Consider the following 20,293-nt stretch of genomic DNA (forward strand, 5'->3'; position numbering starts at 1 on the left):
GACAATTGCTGCTGGGAAAAATGCACAATGCTTCTTCCTTTGATTTTATTTTTTAAAAGCAGGGCCTGACATTTAGGACAAATTATGTTATTTTTAGAATTTCCTAGGCAAAGCATGAATTGTTATTATTTTTAGTCTTTTTTTATCTGAGAAACTACATCTGTGGTGGAATTCTTTCTTTCCTCTCTGAGAAGGAACCAACAAGTCCACGCTTGACCCAGGTTTCATAGAGCAGGCTGCTTGTGGTTCAGCGAAATCATATATCCATTTACATTTAGAGAGCCTCCGATGGAATGTGGGAGAAAAAAAAAGGGGGATATATTTCCTTTGTACTGGAATCATTATATTTTACTTATGGTGCCAAATATGTGTATCTTTACAGTGACAAATAAGTAAAACGAGGGAGAAAAGTGTCAACCTAGCAAAAAGACAATGAGTTGTTTTAAGAAAAGTCTTACAGTTTCAGATTTAATGTCATTGTTGTTAAGCTTATCTACATATACTTAATTCATTAAATGGATTTTCAGATTTCTTCTACAGATTTTTGGTGTGTTTGTGGGTTTTTGTGAAGTTTTTTTCTGGCTGTCAGTTTTTCTTCATGCATATATGTTTTATGGCCATAAACCAGGAGAGGAACCAATATAAATATATTGATGTTTTGAAACATAAAGCACTACCCGGTTAGCATCATGCATAGGAGCAATTTATTTATCTCTCCAGCCCAGAGCTGACATGCAGTAGAGAGCACTTCTCAGTAAAATCACCTGAAAACAAGTTGAAGATCTAAAACCATTACGCTGACCCAGTTTGCTTGCCTCCTGCTTCCCTCTTATGTTATCCAGCACACCCATGTATGAAGACTGAAAAAAAGCTAATTTTCCATTTACTCTCAAGCACTTGAAAGAGCCACAGTGAAGAGTGGGTTTGTCCCGTAGGTTTAGATTAAAAATTATCTTCCAGATAGTTAATCAGATTATTTGCCAATCAAAAGGAAATCTTTTTTTTTTTTTCCTGTTTCAGGGATCCAAATGAATTCCCTCTCTGCTTTGATTCACCTGAAAAGTTCCATTAAAAAAAATCTGCCTGTGTTATACAATAAAATAAAATAATATAATATAAAATAAAATAAAAATCTGCCTGTGACCTACAGGGGTGGGCAAAAGTAGGGTTATAGTTATCTGTATGGAAAATAATACAATAATTAATAAATAATCATACAAGAATAAACTCTGTTTTTCTTCCTCACAACTGTAGACCTACTTTTGCTCTGCCCTGTATAAAGTCCTAAGGTACCCAGCACTTTACCCTGACTGTGATATGTGTGTTTGCCTTCCGGTCTATAAAATGAGTAGGGGTAGTATAGGAGACTAGTATTAGCAAGATCTATTAAAAAGATAATGTGAAATGAGGTATGTAAATATTTGTTTTCCAAGTAAAGGTATTTGACAAAATAACGTTGTATTTGAATGATTGTATGAGTTATTAAGAGTAATGTTACTTTATGTTACTTAACCTTATTTTTTAGTTTTATTTCCTCTTGTCTGTTATCTCTCCAATCTTACACGAGGGATGCTAATTTGTTTTCTTTGGGTTGGTTATGGAAAGGAGATAGTCCATTTTGATGTTTAGAGTACTAGAAGGAAATTGTAATGGACATAATAACAAAATGGAATTTAAACATTTTAAAAATATTTTTTTACTTTGAAATTATATGAATATGCATTCCTGATTTTCTCCACAAATGTCAATCGTTTATTCAAAATAATAAAAACCACACTCTAGATTTTCCTTTTAGAAATAAACAGAAAGAACCATCAACCTGACCAATGTCAACACGTTTTGCATTCTCAAGATTCTGATTCCATGAGGACAGGATGGGGCCCAGGGACATGCAGTTTTTGCAAGAATCCCAGGGGCTTCTTGGAAGCTCTATACTTCCAGAAACTATCCAGAAGTGACCCAGACCCCATTGTCAGACCTTTTAGCTCAGTCACTATTGAAATAAACTTAAGAAAAATCTCCTTATGTCAAGTAAATAAGTTCATGTCAGAGCGCCAATAATTTGGAAGTTGAATTTTGCATTAGTTATTTGTCTGTTCTGAAGAATGTTGACTTCATATCCAGAGTTTGCTGCTCCCTCCAAAAGATACGTAGCAGAATAGTTAAACCTTTTTTTTTTTTTTACCATCATAGAATAACAGTTTCTAAGGTTAGCAAACAAGTTAATAACTGTACAGCAATTATTTGTAAGGCTATAGTTAGGTTGGAAAGTGACTGTGTAACCCTCAGTGCTCAGGAAAGCAGGGTACAAGGCCCTGGTGTTTCTGAGAGGATGCAGGACACAGATAACTGATCGTTTCAACCAGTTTAGTTGTTCTAATCACTACTCACAGGTAGCAGAAGACAAACCTCTATTATTCAACTTTTAAAAATATTCTTTATTTCCAAACAGATATTTATGCTTTTTTTAAGTGAATGTTAAATTATTGCTTTTAACCAGCTTTTGGTAATAAAACATGTACTTGATAATGTATAATTTTACATAACAATAAGTAAAAGTGTTTTCAGTGTTGACTACAGATAGCAAACACACACCTAGGTTCTTGACTCGTGCATAGATTTCCTCCTACTAAACACATAATGGAAAACAACCCATTAGAGAAAGTGAATTAGCAAAATTGTGTATTATATCTTTGTTTATACTTCTGTTTCCAAAAGTATATACTAAAGTAATATGTTTTATCCTCATTATATGCCTTTATTAAGGAAAGGTGTTTGCATTTCTCAACTATTTTAAAATTTCATATCTATTTCTATTGCAGCAGGCTCATAAAATTGTTCTCATAATTTTGCCTCTTAATCACTTGATTAAACAATACATTTCATGGGCCTATCCATTATTCATCACTTAGGTGAACCTAATTCAGCATTCTCACTTTAGTCATTTTACATAGTCTAACAGGGGTGGGCAAACTTTTTGACTAGAGGGCCACAATGGGTTCTTAAACTGGACCGGAGGGCCGGAACAAAAGCATGGATGGAGTGTTTGTGTGAACTAATATAAATTCAAAGTAAAGGAGCGGAGGGGAGAGCAAGAGAACCGGATAGAACAGCCAGATCCGGCCCGCGGGCCGTAGTTTGCCCACGGCTGGGAAGCAACTGCAGAATATCAGTAAGAGTAAAAATAAGGAATAAGAAGCTAAGTTGGTTAAGTATAATACTACAATTTTTCTAAATTCAAATGTGAAGCTATGCTATTTCATGTCTTACACAACTGAAATTATGTTGGTTACAAAGCCAACAGGTGCACAATATATGTTGTGTTAGGGTTCTCTTTATTGAAAAACAGTTCATTAGTACATTTCAACTGGACAGCAATATATAGTTTGGTTCATTTTTAAAGTGTCATTTAGGTTGTAATTTTTTCATAGATAAACTAAAATGGCTTGCATTTGTATTTGTAATGACCTTTATACTTATTCATCTTTTACTCCATTGCATTTTTGTGGATTTTTTTTTTTTTTTAGCTTTTTGATTTGGTGTACAGAGAAGAGACTCTGCTCAATGTCATAAAAAGTGTCACCCGGAATGGCCGCTCCATTATTCTAACGGCAGTCCTCGCTCTCATCCTGGTCTACCTGTTTTCCATTATTGGGTTCCTTTTTCTGAAGGATGACTTCACTATGGAAGTGGATAGGCTGAAAAACAGAACTCCCATTACAGGTATTGCTATTACCACTAAATAAGCTTTCTCGAATGGCAGCTATGATTTGTAGGGAGCTTGTTAAGAGGATTACAGATAAACACTAATGGAGGAAATGTTTTCTTTCACTCCTTTGAAAACATGCCTTGTTCACTAAGAGCTCACGACTGTGAAATATTTGTAGGCTGTATATTAGCTGTCAATGTGTAGAGGAGTATCCCAGACTCACAACATTATCTAAGCCCAGTATCAGTAAGAAGTTTCCATGATGACTATAATCCTGAAGACAGTCAACAACTTCAGTGAAGGATAATTACTTTGGGATGTTATTCCTCCTCTTTTTTTTTTCTTCTCTCCCAAGAGCATACAGCATCATTTACAACCATCCTATATAATCCTATATAATAAAGAGCTAATATGCTAATTAGACCGAACAGCAGAATGACAGTCCAGACGAGCTTCCGGACAAAGCTGGGGCTGTGAGGGCTGAGGCAGCCCAGGCTGTGAGGGCCAAGCCCCTTGCACGAATTTTGTGCATTAGGCCTCCAGTTATTCTATATGTGTTTGCTCACAGTACATCATATTGTGCTTAAATAATTGAAAATGAAAAATGTTTTTACCTGAAACCATCCTAGAGTAAAAAATTTGGGATACAAAAAATACTCAAAATATTGTCATTAAGGAGCTCAATCCATCAGTATGTGGCCATCAGAATTACTGTACAATATTTGTTTTTATTTTTTAAAATAAATCTTTATTGTTCAGATTATTACAGTTGTTCCTCTTTTTTCCCCCCATAGCTCCCCTCCACCTGGTTTCCACCCCACCCTCTGCCCTTACCCCCCCAACACTGTCCTCATCCATAGGTGTATGATTTTTGTCCAGTCTCTTCCCACACTCCCCACACTCCCTCCCCCCGCGAGAATTGTCAGTCCACTACCTTTCTATGCTCCTGATTCTATTATATTCACCAGATTATTCTGTTCATCAGATTTTTTATTCACTTGTTGATAGATATGTATTTGTTGTCACTTTGTTGTTCATAATTTTTATCTTTACCTTTTTCTTCTTCTTCCTCTTCTTAAAGGATACCCTTCAGCATTTCATATAATACTGGTTTGGCGGTGATGGACTCCTTTAGCTTTTTCTTATCTGTGAAGCTCTTTATCTGCCCTTCAATTCTGAATGATAGCTTTGCAGGGTAGAGTAATCTTGGTTGTAGGTTCTTGCTATTCATCACTTTGAATATTTCTTGCCACTCCCGTCTGGCCTGCATAGTTTCTGTTGAGAAATCAGCTGACAGTCGTATGGGTGCTCCCTTGTAGGTAATTAACTGTTTTTCTCTTGCTGCTTTTATATTCTCTCTTTGTCTTTTGCTCTTGGCATTTTAATTATGATGTGTCTTGGTGTGGTCCTCTTTGGATTCCTTTTGTTTGGGGTTCTGTGCGCTTCCTGGACTTGTAAGTCTATTTCTTTCACCAGGTAGGGGAAATTTTCTGTTATTATTTCTTCAAATAGGTTTTCAATATCTTTCTCTCTCTCTTCTTCTGGCACCCCCATAATTCTGATGTTGGTACGCTTGAAGTTGTCCCAGAGGCTCCTTACACTATCTTCAGATTTTTGGATTCTTTTTTCTTTTTTCTTTTCTGGTTGGGTGTTTTTTGCTTCTTCGCATTTCAAGTCTTTGACTTGATTCTTGGGATCCTCTAGTCTGCTGTTGTATCTCTGTATATTATTCTTTATTTCAGTCAGTGTATGCTTAATTTCTAGTTGGTCATTTTTCATATCCTTGAGGGTCTCACTAAATTTCTCGGAGGTTTCTAGAAGATTCTTGAGTAACCTTATAACCGTGATTTTGAACTCTATATCCAGTCATTTGCTTTCCTCCATTTCTTTCATTTGTGACCTGTTTCTTTGTCTCCGCATTTTGGCTGCTTCCCTGTGTTGATAGAGTGGATTTGTGTGCTAGGTGTCCTATAGGGCCCAGTGGCTCAGCCTCCCCTGTTACCTGAGGTGGACACTCTTGGTGCACCCCTTTGTGGGCTGTGTGCACAGTCTTGTTGTAGTTAAGGCTTGATTGTTGTTGGTATCACTGGGAGGAATTGATTTCTAGGCCAATTGGCTGTGAGGATCAGTTGTGTCTATGATGGGAGAACTTCTGTGCTGGAGATACCCTTATGGGGCAAGACTTGCTTCAGTGGGGATTTGGCACTCACTGAGTCTGCCCCCTGTGTGTGTCTCTTATGGATCTGAAGAGTTGTGATCTTCATGGTCTCACTCTGACCCCTGGGTACACTGGCTCTTGGATCTCCAAGGAGGTGCAAAGTCAGCCACTGCCTGAGGCCACCCAGCAGGAGCTACAGAGAGATCTGCAGATTCCTCCTCTTTGTTTGGGGTTTGGAGGTGCCCAGATGAGGCCCAGCTGTGAAGCAATGCAAGCTGCTGTGGAACCTTGGGCCTTCTTTTGGAAATTCTGGGGCTCTCTGACCCAGCTTCAGTTTGTTAGGTAATTTTAGTTTGCAAAAGGCCAGGCCATTCATATGCAAAAGCCTCTGCGCACAGCTTGGGGGGGTTGTAAATTGGGTGGGGCGGGGTCTCAGGGAATCACCAGGGCAGAGCAAACAACAATGGCTGACCATCAGCCCTTCCCTGAAGAGGTCCCCGGGTCTCTGTGTCCCATGGCACCATGCAGGAACAATGATCGCTGCAAGCACCTCTGAGTGAAAGTCTCCCTCGTGTTCTGGCTGGATGCCAGACAGTCCAGTTTCTCCCCATATGAGTTGGTCCCCAGAATCTCACCGGGAACTGGAGTTCAGAGCATTTGGGAGCTTGTGTCTCCCTCCCAATTGAAAAAGACAACAGCATACTCAGTTGCCAGCCCCTTTACGTGCACGCCTCCATACCTCTGCACTTCACTTCCGCACCTCCTCTGAGTCTCAGTGTGCTTTTCTCTTTCCTTCTAGTTGTAGAATTTCCACTCAGCCAGCCTTCCCATGGTTCTGGATGATAACAGATTTGTCTTTTAGTTGTAGTTTTGAAGTGGTTGTGTGAGGCAGAAAGTTCAATTGTTTACCTATGCCGCCATCTTGGTTTCTCACCTACAATATTTCTTTTTATTGGCTAACTGGTTAGACATCATTTATTTATGCTCACTGTGATTCTTGTGAGGGCTTATTCTTCCTATCTTATTTTGAATTTTTACTTATTATGCTTTCTAAAGATTTCTTTTTACCACTTTCCTACCTTTTGTTGTTTTGGTTAAATTTCTTTGTTGCTCTTTTTCCTCCTTTTCTAATTTGCTGAATAGAAATCGTAGTTCTTCACTTTGCTGTTAGCTTCTGTGGGTGATTCTGCTGCTTATGGGTTGTAGGGAATGAAAATCACAAAATTACTCACTCTCCCCTCAAACTATTAAATTTAAAGGTATGATTTAATTAGGTGTGCTTTATAAGCCATATTCTTTCTTGCCTTTAAACATTTGTTAATCATTAAACTAATGATATTTGGTAGTATCTTTCTTAGAATATGGGAAAATTAAATGACATTTAGATCTTTTATTAAGTCTAAGTGATTAAAACACAAAATAGAAAGATCACAGTTCGAAAGTTATTAAACTTGAGGCTGAATTTCATACCTAAATCTTAGTCTTGATTAACAGGAACATGAAATGTTGTATGTTGTTTGTTGTTCCTTAAATATTACTTTTTTCCAGAGTTTTGCAGGTGAAAATAATTGGAACAAAAGCTCAGATATGTAAATACTCCCCCAAATTCCCTTTTACTAAACTATCTGTGAATTATAAACTACTTATTCTCAAAACTCTTCAAGTTTTAATTATTTGCAAGGCATGATCACATTGAGTTATTCAGTGCAGGGTGAGTCTAAAGCCAAAGCATCGTAATTCCTGAATTCAAATATATCCAATAGCTATTGTTTTATGAATCTAGTAGTAGATATTTTTAATTATGTTACTTATAAAGAAAATTAGTGTCATATTATGAAAATATGTTCCTTAGAAATATAAAGATTTCTTTTTTGCTTATAATATAGGTAACACTAGACCTAAAATGTCAAGATATCTACTAAAAGTATTTATGAATCTTTATACAAAAAGCTGTTAAATAAGAGAAAGCATTAAATACTATGAATCTAGTATATGAGAACAGCTAACAAAGTTGAACTCTTGATTCTCCATAGATTGAGATTTTTGTTTCATAGATTGAGAGTGAATGTGATACCAGGCCCTGGGAAAAATACCCTTATTTTCATAATTTAGTTTATTTCAATGCCATATATTATACCTGTTAGATACAGGGCATAAAGTTTATTCTTTCTGGTATGGAACACTCTTTACTCTCAAGATTGAGTGTAATTATTGAGGAAGACACACCTCGGTAACATGAAATTTGAAGTGCATAAGTATGCAGTTTTGGGGTTAGTGTGAAGTCATAATCAGAAAGCCAGGAGGCAGGAGCCAAGAGAGGGGAGGTTGAGAGTCCTAGAGTAGAATGACAAGAGCTTCACAAGTACAAAGGAGAGTGGAGGATGGAGAATTTGCACATGGCATTGGGAATTTAGGAGAATGCAGATCATACCTCTGTGAACAGTGCAATCTGTGGTTTGATAGGTGAAGGAGAAGGAGCCTCCACTTAACAACATGCAAGGGGGATCCATGTCTTAGAAAAGCCTGAGGAGTTAGAGGGAAGGTTCTGTTGACAAGCAGAGGTGACAGTGTCTCTCACACATGTCCCTTCTCACCCTCATTTCCTCTGATCCAGAATACTGCAGGGACCTCTTAATGTGGATTCCTCACCTTCAGCCTCCATTCTGCCTGCCCCAGTCATTCATTCTGACCGCACCTCTGATTCTGTCTCTTATTAGTTCAAACGCCTTTCTGAGATTGGTGCTGGCTGTGGGATGCTTGGTTTATAATCATCAACCTGGAAGCCCATATCATTCTGTTGTCATGTCTGGGTCTTTGCTGGTCTCCATCCCTTTTGTCACACAAATTGAACCTGGAATTGCCCGTACCCCCATACCTGCATACTTATCTCTATACCATATTCTCCTTTTTCACAGGAAATAACGACGTTCCTACTATGACTTTAACTTCCATGATGGGAACATGTGACAAGGAAAACTGCTCACCCACAATACCAACTTCAAATACAGGTCTGTAAAAATGACTCCAGAGCAGTATGAACTTGTTACATCCGCAGTTATGTTTATTTGATAGAGTTGTTTTAGGAATTTCACGGTAGTTTGAAATAGAAAAATGGAGGCTGAAAGAACCAAGAAGTTTCAAACTAGAGAAAGGATTTACGAATCTGCCATTTTATATCCCCACCCTATTCCTTCTATTATTTCTACTCATGATAATTTATCAAACTTACCCTGTCATACAGGCTGTTAAAAATTCTACTACCATATTGCAAACCCATACCACACTAAGCAAGACCCTTTTAACAGTATCGCCTTTAACAAAGAATCTGGAAACGCATGGGCTTAGAATTCAGAAGTCTTGGTTATAACCCTGATCTTTCCACTTTCTAGCTGTCTGTCTTAGATATGTTATGCAAATTCCCTGGACTTTGTTCAGATGGCTTGGCCAGAGAGGGAAGGAGGGAGGAAGAGACAGAGAGAATATGATACTTGCCCTGCTTCCAAAGGAGCAAATGGAACCATGCATATAAAAATCATTTTTTAAACTCAGTTTGTTCTCAATAGTTTGGAAACTATGGCATATGTGAAATTTAATGAGCTGTAGAAGGAATTAGTGATCTGTTTCCAGAAGCAGCAACAATTTAGAGTGTATATGTCTTTAAATAGTTCAAGAGTTTTATATATGTACTAGAGGCCCAGTGCACAAAATTCATGCACAGGGGGTGTCTGTCCCTCAGCCCAGCCCGCACCCTCTCCAATCTGGGACCCCTCGAGGGATGACCGACTGCCCATTTAGGCCCGATCCTATTGGCAGTCGGACATCACTCTTACAATCCAGGACTGCTGGCTCCCAATGGCTCGCCTGCTGCCTTCCTGGTTGCCCCTAACCGCTTCTGCCTGCCAGCCTGATCACCCCCTAACCATTCCCCTGCCAGCCTGATTGATGCCTAACTGCTCCCCTGCCAGCCTGTTTGCCCCTAACTGCCCTCCCCTGCAGGCCTGGTCACCCCTAACTGCCCTCCCCTGCAGGCCTGGTCCCCCCCAACTTCCCTCCTCTGCTGGCCTGGTCACCCCTAACTGCCCTCCCCTGTAGGCTTGATTGCCCCCAACTGCCCTCCCTTGCAGGCCTGGTCCTTCCCAACTGCCCTCCCCAACAGGCCATCTTGTGGCAGCCATCTTGTGTCCACATGGGGCAGCTATCTTGTGTGTTGGTCAATTTGCATATTACTCTTTTATTAGATAGGATAGAGGCCTGCTGCATGGATGGGGGCCAGCTGGTTTGCCCTGAAGGGTGTCCCGGATCAGGGTGGGGGTTCCCTTGAGGTGTGGGGCAGCTTGGGCAAGGGGCCTGTGGTGGTTTGCAGGCCAGCCACGCCCCCTGGCCACCCAAGCAGAGGCTCTAGTATTGGGATTTATTTATCTTCTATAAATGAAACTTTGTAGCCTTGAGTGGAGGCCAAGGCAGGCCAGGGCTGCAGAAGCTTGGCTTCCTCCATCGCCGGAGGCAACTCAAGCCTCCTGCTCTCTCCAGCTCCGTGGCTGCTGCCATTTTTGTTGGGATTTGTTTATCTTCTATAATTGAAACTTTGTAGCCTTGAGTGGAGGCCTGGGTCAGCCAGCCAGGGTGTGCAGAAATCTTGGCTTCCTCCATTGCTGGGGAAACCCAAGCCTCCTGCTCACTCTGTGGCCGCAGCCATCTTGGTTGGGTTAATTTGCATACTTGCTCCTGATTGGCTGCTGGGTGTGGCTTGTGGGTGTAGTGGAGTGATGGTTAATTTGCATATTACTCTTTTATTAGATAGGACTAGAGGCCTGGTGCATGAAATTCATGCATGAGTAGAGTCCCTCGGCCTGGCTGGCGATTAGGGCCAATCTGTGGTGCGACCGGTGGAGTGATCGGGGGGTGGGGTGGGGGGTGCTGGCACCCACCTTGGCTGGCCTGGGGGCTGGGGGCAGCTCCTGTGTTGAGCGTCATAGAGACCAGTCGTTCTGCCGTTCAGTCGATTTGCATATTAGGCTTTTATTACATAGGATGTGTGTGTATGTGTGTATATATATATGTATATATGTGTATATATAATGGATTTAATCTACATTATGCTAATGAAGGACAACATTGGACTCAGGGAAGATGCAGGAAGGAAGAGTTATGCACAGTGTAAGGATGGATTTCTCCTCTTCCATCTGGGAGCACATTGTCTGGTTATAAGTGATGTGCCTTCATTCCTGAGTTGCCTTTTCCTTGAGAAGTTGAACTATTGCTTGAAGAATAATGGAGAGTCCCTTCTACCGACTCAATGTTTAGTGCTTTATAGCCTAAAGGGAGAAAAAAACACAGGAATACATTTATCCCAATGTCCCAGCCGCTATAGGCACTGTGAGCAGTAGTCACCAAGAACTTTTTCTTCCCTTACCTCCTGGGAACCCAGTCAAAGCTTCCAAACAATTAACCGGCTCATTCTCTGCTCGCGTAGCTTACTGTGCTCTGTAGTTTCTAAAGTCCTGTTACACACATCCTCCATTTTCCCCTTCAATTCTTCAGCCTTCTTCACAATTTGCAGCACTGACTCTTGGGGTAACATTCCAGGGGGAGAAGTTGAGGGGTAGTATCTTATTCTGGATAGTGGGATTTGCAATCACACCACACTCTTGACCCCGTAGGTGGCTGACTCTTGGCTAAAATGCCATTCTTCACGTAAATGCCTATCCTGTACTTATATGATTGGGAGTTTGGGAATTTCAAGTGTAAAAGCATGCATTTATTTCTATTTATTTCTGCCAACCTGTAATCCAAGGGCCATTCCATTTTGTCCTGTAAATAGATGAGGAGTTTTCTGACCAGCTGCTCTCTAGGTTTTAAGTCCCTCCTAGTTCTAAGGTGCCACACATGGTGCAGCTGGTCAGAAAACTCCTCATCTATTCGATTCTGTTAAGCACTGTACTCTCTCATGTCATCCTCAAGTTTGATCAGCTCTAGAACAGGGGTTGGCAAACTATGGCCCATGTGGAAATCTGACTTGTCATCTTGGGCTAAGAATGGTTGTAACATTATTTTAAGGTGTGTGTTGTTGTTTTTTCCTTTAAAGAAAAATATTCAGTGGAAAATTTACATGGCCCACAAAGCCAATTTGTCATCTGGCTCTTTATAGAAAAAAAATTGCCAACCTCTGCTCTAAAAGATTTTTATTAAAGGTGCTAAAAATTCTGCATAGGACAGTGCTAGGGACAGAATTCTTTAGCTTGCTTCTAGAAACATGCCTTCACATTGACTTAGTCACCTTTAGCACAGTTCTTTAGCCACATAGAAATTTGTCTTAAATAGACTATCATTTAGCCCATGTTTCTCCATCTTAAAAAAAACAACACAATTATTAAGCTCCTTCTCAAAGCCTCCTTGCCAAAGCCCAGATACATAATGTCTCCCACATCCCCAATTTGAGGTTAGTCTGAATGCCTGCTGGCCTCTCTTGATCTCGACTCCTTCCCACACTATCACTTTAATGCTCCACTTTGGTGTGTTATCTTGGGGACCAGCATCAAGTTCATCTGTGAGCAGCTTGCAGAATCTGTCACGATCTCAAATTTAGATCTGCAGATGCCTCTATGCTCTTATCATTATCCATGATTTTTAAAAAATTACAGAGAGGGATTTTGAAAACTTGGACATGGTTTAAGTAGTTGGGTAAAATTAAGTCCTATATAATAAAAGCCTAATATGCTGAGTGTCCAGTCGTCTGGTCTTCCGTTCAACCAATCAAAGCGTAATATGCTAATGATATGCTAAGGCTGCTCAACCTCTCGCTATGACATGCACTGACCACCAGGGGGAAGGTGCTCCAACTAGTAGGTTAGCTTGCTGTTGGGGTCTGGCTGATTGGGACTGAGATGGGCCGGACATGCTCTGGAGCCCTCCCATAGTCCCTCCCCAGCTGGCCAACCTCCCGTGTCCCTCCCTGGCCCTGATTGTGCACTGTTGGGGTCCCTTGGCCTAGCCTATGCCCTCTTGCAATCCAGGACTCCTTGGGGGATGTCAGAGAGCCGGCTTTGGCCCAATCCTGCAGGCCAGGCTGAGGGACCCCACTTGTGCATAAACTCGTGCACCAGGCCTCTAGTAGCTAGATAAAATTAAATAGTTCAGGATCTGTGGGGCACCTTGAATATCAATTATTATTACCAGTATATGTCTTCTTTTCTATTCAACATACTTTCTCCTTAACGGAGTATAAAAAATAACATTTTTACAATTTAGTTTCTTGTTAGCACAAATATTTTAATAACGTGGTTCCAACCTATATAGTAACCCTATTCCTGCATTGCTCTTATATATCTGAATATCACTTTTAAATTACTCCCTTTATTTTAAAGAAAATACACTTTATGGTTTGATTTTTTAAGAATAGAATATTACTTTGCCAGTGAACCAACAACAAAGCTAGTGTTTCTCCCACCAGTCTAGAACGATGGCTGACCCACGGGTCTTGCACAGCCTTTAAGCTAGTGATTCTCATCCCAGTGTGGGAGCCGGAAGCTCCTGAGGCACTGTGAGGTAACTGCTCCTGGAGGGAGGTCTTCCAGGTCAGACATGGTGTAAGCATATTCCAGGTCCTGGCTGCCCAGCTCTTACAATTCTGCAGAATTTAGGCTTTCTGCAATTCCCCAGGCACTGATGTTGATTCTCCTCTAGGCATTCTATTGTAATTGTTTCATATGCTATAACTAATGGGTATATTTTAATCTTAACTTTGAAAAAGTAAAGTGAATATTTTTCTAAAACAGGAAATTAGTTGTCTACACAGTACATTATTTGATGCTGGTAATAGTAATAATTTTTAAAACCTTGTATATTCATTCATATATCAATATTTGTTGAGCCTATACTATTGGCCAGCCAACATGCTAGGTATTATACTGTTGAGTAAACAAACATAAATCCTGGCCCTTAATGGAACTTATAAAATAGTGGGGGAAGCATAAAAAAAAAATTATAAATTATGGTGAATCCTGTAGGTGGCACTATGAGGGGTAGTCACGAGAGAGCCTGGCTGTAGGAAGATCAAATAGAAAGGCATTCCTAAGGAGGAATTATTTAAACCGAAACATGAGGTGAGAAAGATCCAGTCAGGCCAAGAGGAAGGAGAAGTGCATCCTGGTCCCAGGGATGCATGAGTCTAGTTCAAGGATAGATGGATGCGACTAATTATCCTCATGTTATAGGTACAAACACCGAAGAACCTTATGTAAGATCACATGGCTAGTAAATCAATCTAGATCTCTGACCCCAAAGCCTGAACTCCAGCCTTCTCAGTTTTATTGCCTCATAATTACTAAATGATTAATCCCTATAAATTATTTTTTTTTCCTAACCCAAATTTAGAAATTGTTAAAATTCTGCCTATTGTATTTCCTTTCAAAGAATGCTTGGATAGATTGTCTTTATGCATACCGTGTTCTAAAGGCAGTTTCTTAAATATTCTCTCTTATGTGTTTATCAGCTGGGATTAATTCCCTTCTCACCACTGCCTTGGAGATATTTAGCAATGTCTCCAGACATGTTTGGTTGTCAGAACTCTGCGAGAAGTGCAACTAGCATTCAGCGAGTAGAGGCCAGGGATGCTGCTAACCATCCCACAATGCACAGGACAGCCCCACCACAAAGGATTATCCATCACAAAATGTCAGCAGTGTTGAGAAACTCTGTCCTTTTACAAAGTCTATTTGGATATTAGTTTGTAACTCTGGACACAAATGTGTAAAAGGCTTCCTGTAAAAACCTCTACAACCTCCTACTCACCTAAAATATTACACAAAGAACACCTTCTCTTTTATCTATGGACTGATGGGGACAGCCCTTCCAGGTGTATTGTTCAAGGAGCAAAGTCATCTTTTTTCCTTTCTCATTTTTTAAGGCTCCACCTGAGATGGGAATGGTGGGGAGAGACAGAATCATGGGCAGAGGTGGTATGATTTTTCATGAAAAATCCCCAGTGTGCTGCGCCAGCACAGCCAAAAATTCAGCGAGCCTGAGGGAGGGCCTGCGAAGATTGAAGAAAAGACAAAGAGAATAAGCTGGGTCTAGGTGGATCTTCTGTGCCTGGCTGAGGCCACAGAACAGATCTAGACTGCAAGCCGAGCCTTTATTTTATAGTCAGAGGTAAACAAGGTAATTTACAATGTTCTTATAAGTTTCACTTGTTTTGGCAGCATTTGCTGCACCTCCCACAGCCCATTAGCTGCTCAGGAAAGATCTAGGGAGGGTCACAAGATCAAGCTTAATTATTCATAACCGCTCCCTCCACCCCAGAGTAGGGTGGAAAGGATAGTGGAGGAATTTCAGCACCGGAGGTGTGAGAGAGAGAGACATTGTTGAGAGAGACGGTGGCAATAGCCTTTCACACTCAGGGATCATTACTAAATCAGTATGAAGAACTACAGGAATGCCTGTATCCACCTACTCTTTCTTCTGAGCCCTTTTTGCATTTAATACAGTGAGTACTAAACATCATCTGATTGAAAATTCCATGGATTTAATCTTCTAGCCCTTGCCCCCTTTAAATTTTGGCCATATGTATTTAACTGCAAAAGTAGCACGAAAGCTAGAACCTAGTGTTTGCTGTGCAGCATGTGTCACTTAGATTTAAAAATAACTTTTCTATGTCTAAGACCAGGATTACGTTTTAATTTGCAAACCCTAGTGTGCATTTGTGATGGGCTTGGCTTGTTACCTTGTGGACAGCAGGACCCCATTACAAAGGCCCAGACACACACAGCAGCATAATAACAAGCCTTGTGGCAACTGGGAGGCTGCAGCCGAGGAAGGTCCAGCCGATGCCGGTGGGTCATTGTCCCAGCAGCAGCATGGTAACTGGCAACCAACTGTGGCTGGAAAAAAAGACTTTTTATTTCATTTATTGCAGGCCTTCCTGACTTCCTATAAAATATTCACTTAAAAATAAACCAAAAAAAAAAAAAAAAAAAAAGGATTTTCCAGAAAAGTAAGGCCTGTTTGAGACAATTTACAAAATACAAAATGTAGTCACAGTTCTTTTCTAAGTAAAAATCATTTGAATATACAGAAAAGGAAGTTCACAGATGGCTAACATTTAGAAGTAATTCAAATTTGATATGTTTTGGTGTTGTACTTTAACAAAAAAGGTTGATGAATACAAAAACTGATAAGCTTCCTTTTGAGTGCCCGGTGTTTAAATTTTTTTTCCTATTTAAAAATTTTTAAAATCAGCGTTTTTCCATAATGACTCAATTTTAATTGAAGTTTAAGACTAACAAGGTGCTTTTAATTGCACTCAAATTTTAAATATATCCCAATGACAATCTATTGCTTTCTAAAAAACCATAAAAATGAATAATTTAATTATTAAAGCAGAAAAAATAGCATTATTAAATGCTTCTATTCAAGCCTGTCCAGTATTTTTATAAAAACTTTGTAATAGAACAGACTTTGTAATAGAACAGTTTCTCAACCTCAACACTATTGACATTTTAGCCAAACACTTCAGCTAGGAGGCAACTATTTCAGAACCAATAGAATATATTTTTATTTTTTTCTTCATATGAAACATTTTATTTCTATTATGAATTAAGAAAAATATACTTTATTGTACTGATACTCAACTGAATATGAGAATAACTTAATCTCATGTTGTTCAAGTATAAAATGTATTATGTTAAAACTATAATTTTGCATAAGAGTTTACAGCCATCTATACTAATAAAAGGGTAATATGCTAATTAAACCAGGAGACCTTCCAGACATCCTTCCAGACAAAGCCATGGTGGTGGGGTTGAGGCAGAGGCAGTTAGGGGTAATCAGGCCAGGGGGGTCAGTTGGGGGTGAGCAGGCTGGGAGGGGGGGCAGTTAGGGACTAGCAGTCCAGTGGGGGGCGCAGTTGGGGGCAAGCAGGCTGGTGCGGGGGCAGTTGGGGGTGAGCAGGCTGGCAGGGAGGGGCAGTTGGAGGCGAGCAAGCCAGCAGGGGGGGCAGATGGGGGTGATCAGGCTGGCAGGGGGGGGGGCAGTTGGTGGCAATCAGGCTGGCAAGGGGGGCAGTTGGGGGCAAGCAGGCTGGCGGGGGGAGGCAGTTGGGGGCGATTAGGCCAGCAGGAGGGGCAGTTGGGGGCAATCAGGCTGGCAGGCAAAGTGGTTAGGGGCGATCAAGCAGGCAGGTGAGTGGTTAGGAGCCAGCGTTCCCAGATTGCGAGAGGGATGTCTGACTGCCAGTTTAGGGCTGATTCACCAGGGATTGGGCATAAACTGGCAGTCAGACATCCCCCGAGGGGTCCCAGATTGGAGAGGGTGCAGGCCTGGCTGAGGGACACCCCCCCCACCCGTGCACGAATTTCGTGCACTGCGCCACTAGTCTATATATTTAAAAGCTTAAGTGAGCAAATGACTGAACGACTGGTCGACCGGTCGCTATGATGCACACTGACCACCAGGGGACAGAAGCTTAATGCACAGGATCAGGCTCCCTCCTGTCTGGATTGGGCCTGCAGGGATCAGGCCTGCGGGGATTGGGATCGGGCCTTTGGAGATTGGGCCTGTGGGGATCAGGTCGAAACAGGCTCTTTGACATCCCCTGAGGGGTCCCAGATTGTGAGAGGGCACAGGCCAGGCTGAGGGAACCCTCTAGTTTATTAATAATGATCATTATGATACCTAGAATTTGTTCCACCCTATGTCCCAAATAATGTTTTAAGTTCCTTACCTGTAAATATTTAGTTCTTTTCAAATGTCTCCATATTAGAAGTCTGTTTCTACTAATGCTTCCCATTCACATGTAAACAACCATGATCTTTCACTTCTTTTATCACTACGTCTGTTTTCATCATTACCCCCTTGCCACCATTAGCTAGACCATTTTTCTTACATCTTTTCCTTGCTATCACCAGTTCCCTCTCTTCCTCCTAAGTCCTAATTGAACCTTCCTCTGCAAACTAATAACCTATCATTCCTCTTCCTTTCAGCAACAAATGGTCCTATGAAACATTGGCTGCACTCTCTCCTTCAATTTCTGCATCAACCATCTTCTCGTTCACTTTTTGCCATCTTCTTATTATTACCTATGACCTAATTGTGAAATCCAGCTACCTTTTGTTGATTCTCATTGCCTTTGGCCCTTCTGTAATTTTGACATTTTTTGATACCTTTTCCATCTTTATATTATTTTCTTCCTTCATCTGGGATCCTAGTACTCTCCCAGCTTTCTTGTCTTCTCTAGCTTTTTAAAATGTTTTCTCATCTTCTTATGCTGTAAGCTTAAGAATCATCTGAGAGTCTTTTCTTATCTTCATCAGAACACCCAATTCCTCCTCCTGAATTGGCTATTTCTATGACCTAATTGGACCATCCTTTCTCAAGTCACCTCTGGCTGGAACCGTCAGTGTGATATTTAACTCTGTCTTTTCCCCCATGCCTGGAGTCCAGTCAGCTCCCGCTCATTCATTTTTTTCATCCCCACTGTCATTGCCCTGTTGAGGCTCACAGCACTTCATGCCTGAATTATGGTAACTGCCTCCCAAGGGGTCTTTCTACCTCTGTTCATTCTCTCCTGTTCAATTCACCTGCTATATCACCACTAGAATACTTGTCAAAAATCACTGCTTTGAATATTTCCTTGTCTTCCCACAACTTAGGATTTCTGCCATGGTCCATCGCTTGCCAAATAAAATCCCAAACTCTCTTGAGCTTCACAGAGGGGTCCCTCCTCACATGCTGTGTATTTGCTGTTCATCATAGCAGCGAGTATTCTTTTTTTTTTTTTTTTTACCTCTGGGCTCTCTGCTCATGCCATGTGAAATGCCTCTCTACTCCTGTTTCAGTCCATGGAATGAGGGACTCCCCATGGTATTAAAGGTTCTGTCCCTATTCTAGTCTCTTTTCACTACTTCTGTGGCTTTTATCACATGTTAATTTGTCTTACTACCTAAGTACAGTTAGTCCTCACTCGACATTATCGATAGATTCTTGGAAACGTCATAAAGCGAAGCCAGTTTTACTGTAGGCTAATTGATGTAAACAAGAGTTCAGTTCCGGTGGCAACTCCTCATCATTATAAAGAAATGATGTTGAACAAAATGACATTATTCAAGGACCTGCAATACATGTTTTACCTCATACTGTTTCACCACCTACATGGTAAACCACCTACCCCTGCTGAAAGCTCTCCAGTGGCTCTCCACAGCTTCCAGGACAAAGTTTAAACCCTTCATCTTGGCGTATGAGTGTCTCCTAATCTCGTGCCTGCCCACTTCTCTTCTCATGGCTCCCACACTCTGCATCCCCCCAGTCCATCGTTCCAATCCACTTGCAGTTCCCCAACGCCCCATATGCTTTCATGCCTGTTTTGCCTTTGCTCTTCCCGCTTATCTGCCTGGAATGTTTTTTGCTTTACTGGTTTGACTGGCCAAACAGGCCTGTCTTTCAAGATTCAACTCAGCTGCCACCTCCTTCAGGATGCTTGTCCCTGACACCCCAGCCCAGGAGAGGCACATCCTTCCTGCCTCTGCAGTGCCCTGTGATACCGCACTGCCTTTGCTGGTCTGCTGACCTGCCTTTCCTAGAGGAATGTACCCTTTCCTAGGGGCTGCAACACTTTCTTCTTCCCACCTGTATTCCTAGCACCTAGCCCAGGGCTGTTGATGTAGTGAAATGAGGCAGGTTTGGTTTGGGGAAGCCAGCTGGTTATGTAGATAGGTCTCCACAAGGTGGCATTTACTTGGGTGAATTTGCCATGACTCAGGGCCTGGCTTTCAGCCTGAAGGCCTGGGAACTTGGCTTAACATATTATGAGTGGATCCGTCTCACCAAGATAGAATCTTATTAACCAAGCTCACAGAGCCTACTGTGTAAAACTGGCATGCCTGTGCACTAGTTATTAAGGAGCATGCTAACTGGACTGTTGCTGGCATTAACCTGACCTGGGCATTTCCCCCCTGTTTATGTGCTGCGCAGAAAGCCAATTCTCTCATTGTATATTTGCAGCCAGTTTATTTTATTTCACAATGACTAATCACATGAGTTGTGCGTGGATTTTACTAGCTCACCTACTAAAGAACAAACAACCTTATTTCTAAGTTCTTGGGGGAGAGATGGTACTCATCATTACGTCTTTAGTAAACTTGTGTGTGACATTGCTGATTGGATAAACGAATGCAGATCCCACCTCTAGATATAAGATTGCTTTGATTGAAAGGCTAACTGTGGCAAAGTAACATAGAGATCTATTCCATCTGACCTCGTTACTAGAAAACCATATTTCTCTTTTGAAATTTCTTTAACTCTCTTACACGTTTCTGTTTTTCTCCACATTCTTCCTAGCCGCCCCATTAGAACCCAACACCAGGTGTCCGGGACCTAAATGGCACGCTGCAGACAGAGCTCTCTCCCTGCTTTCTCTGCCTACCTTGTCTCTT

At 41.2% G+C, this 20,293-nt stretch overlaps 1 protein-coding gene across 2 annotated transcripts in view; it reads left to right on the forward strand.

The window, feature by feature from the left end:
• Window positions 1–20,293, forward strand: part of ITPR2 (inositol 1,4,5-trisphosphate receptor type 2) — a 456,678-nt gene that overhangs the window by 381,525 nt on the left and 54,860 nt on the right. For both annotated transcript variants that reach the window (XM_080660463.1, XM_080660464.1), the window contains exons 51-52: window positions 3,528–3,723; window positions 8,783–8,875. In XM_080660463.1, the coding sequence (XP_080516589.1) occupies window positions 3,528–3,723; window positions 8,783–8,875 (289 nt within the window). The remainder of the gene's footprint in view (window positions 1–3,527; window positions 3,724–8,782; window positions 8,876–20,293) is intronic.

The sequence above is a fragment of the Plecotus auritus genome (assembly GCF_963455305.1).
Source record: "Plecotus auritus genome assembly, chromosome: 3".
Taxonomy (NCBI): domain Eukaryota; kingdom Metazoa; phylum Chordata; class Mammalia; order Chiroptera; family Vespertilionidae; genus Plecotus; species Plecotus auritus.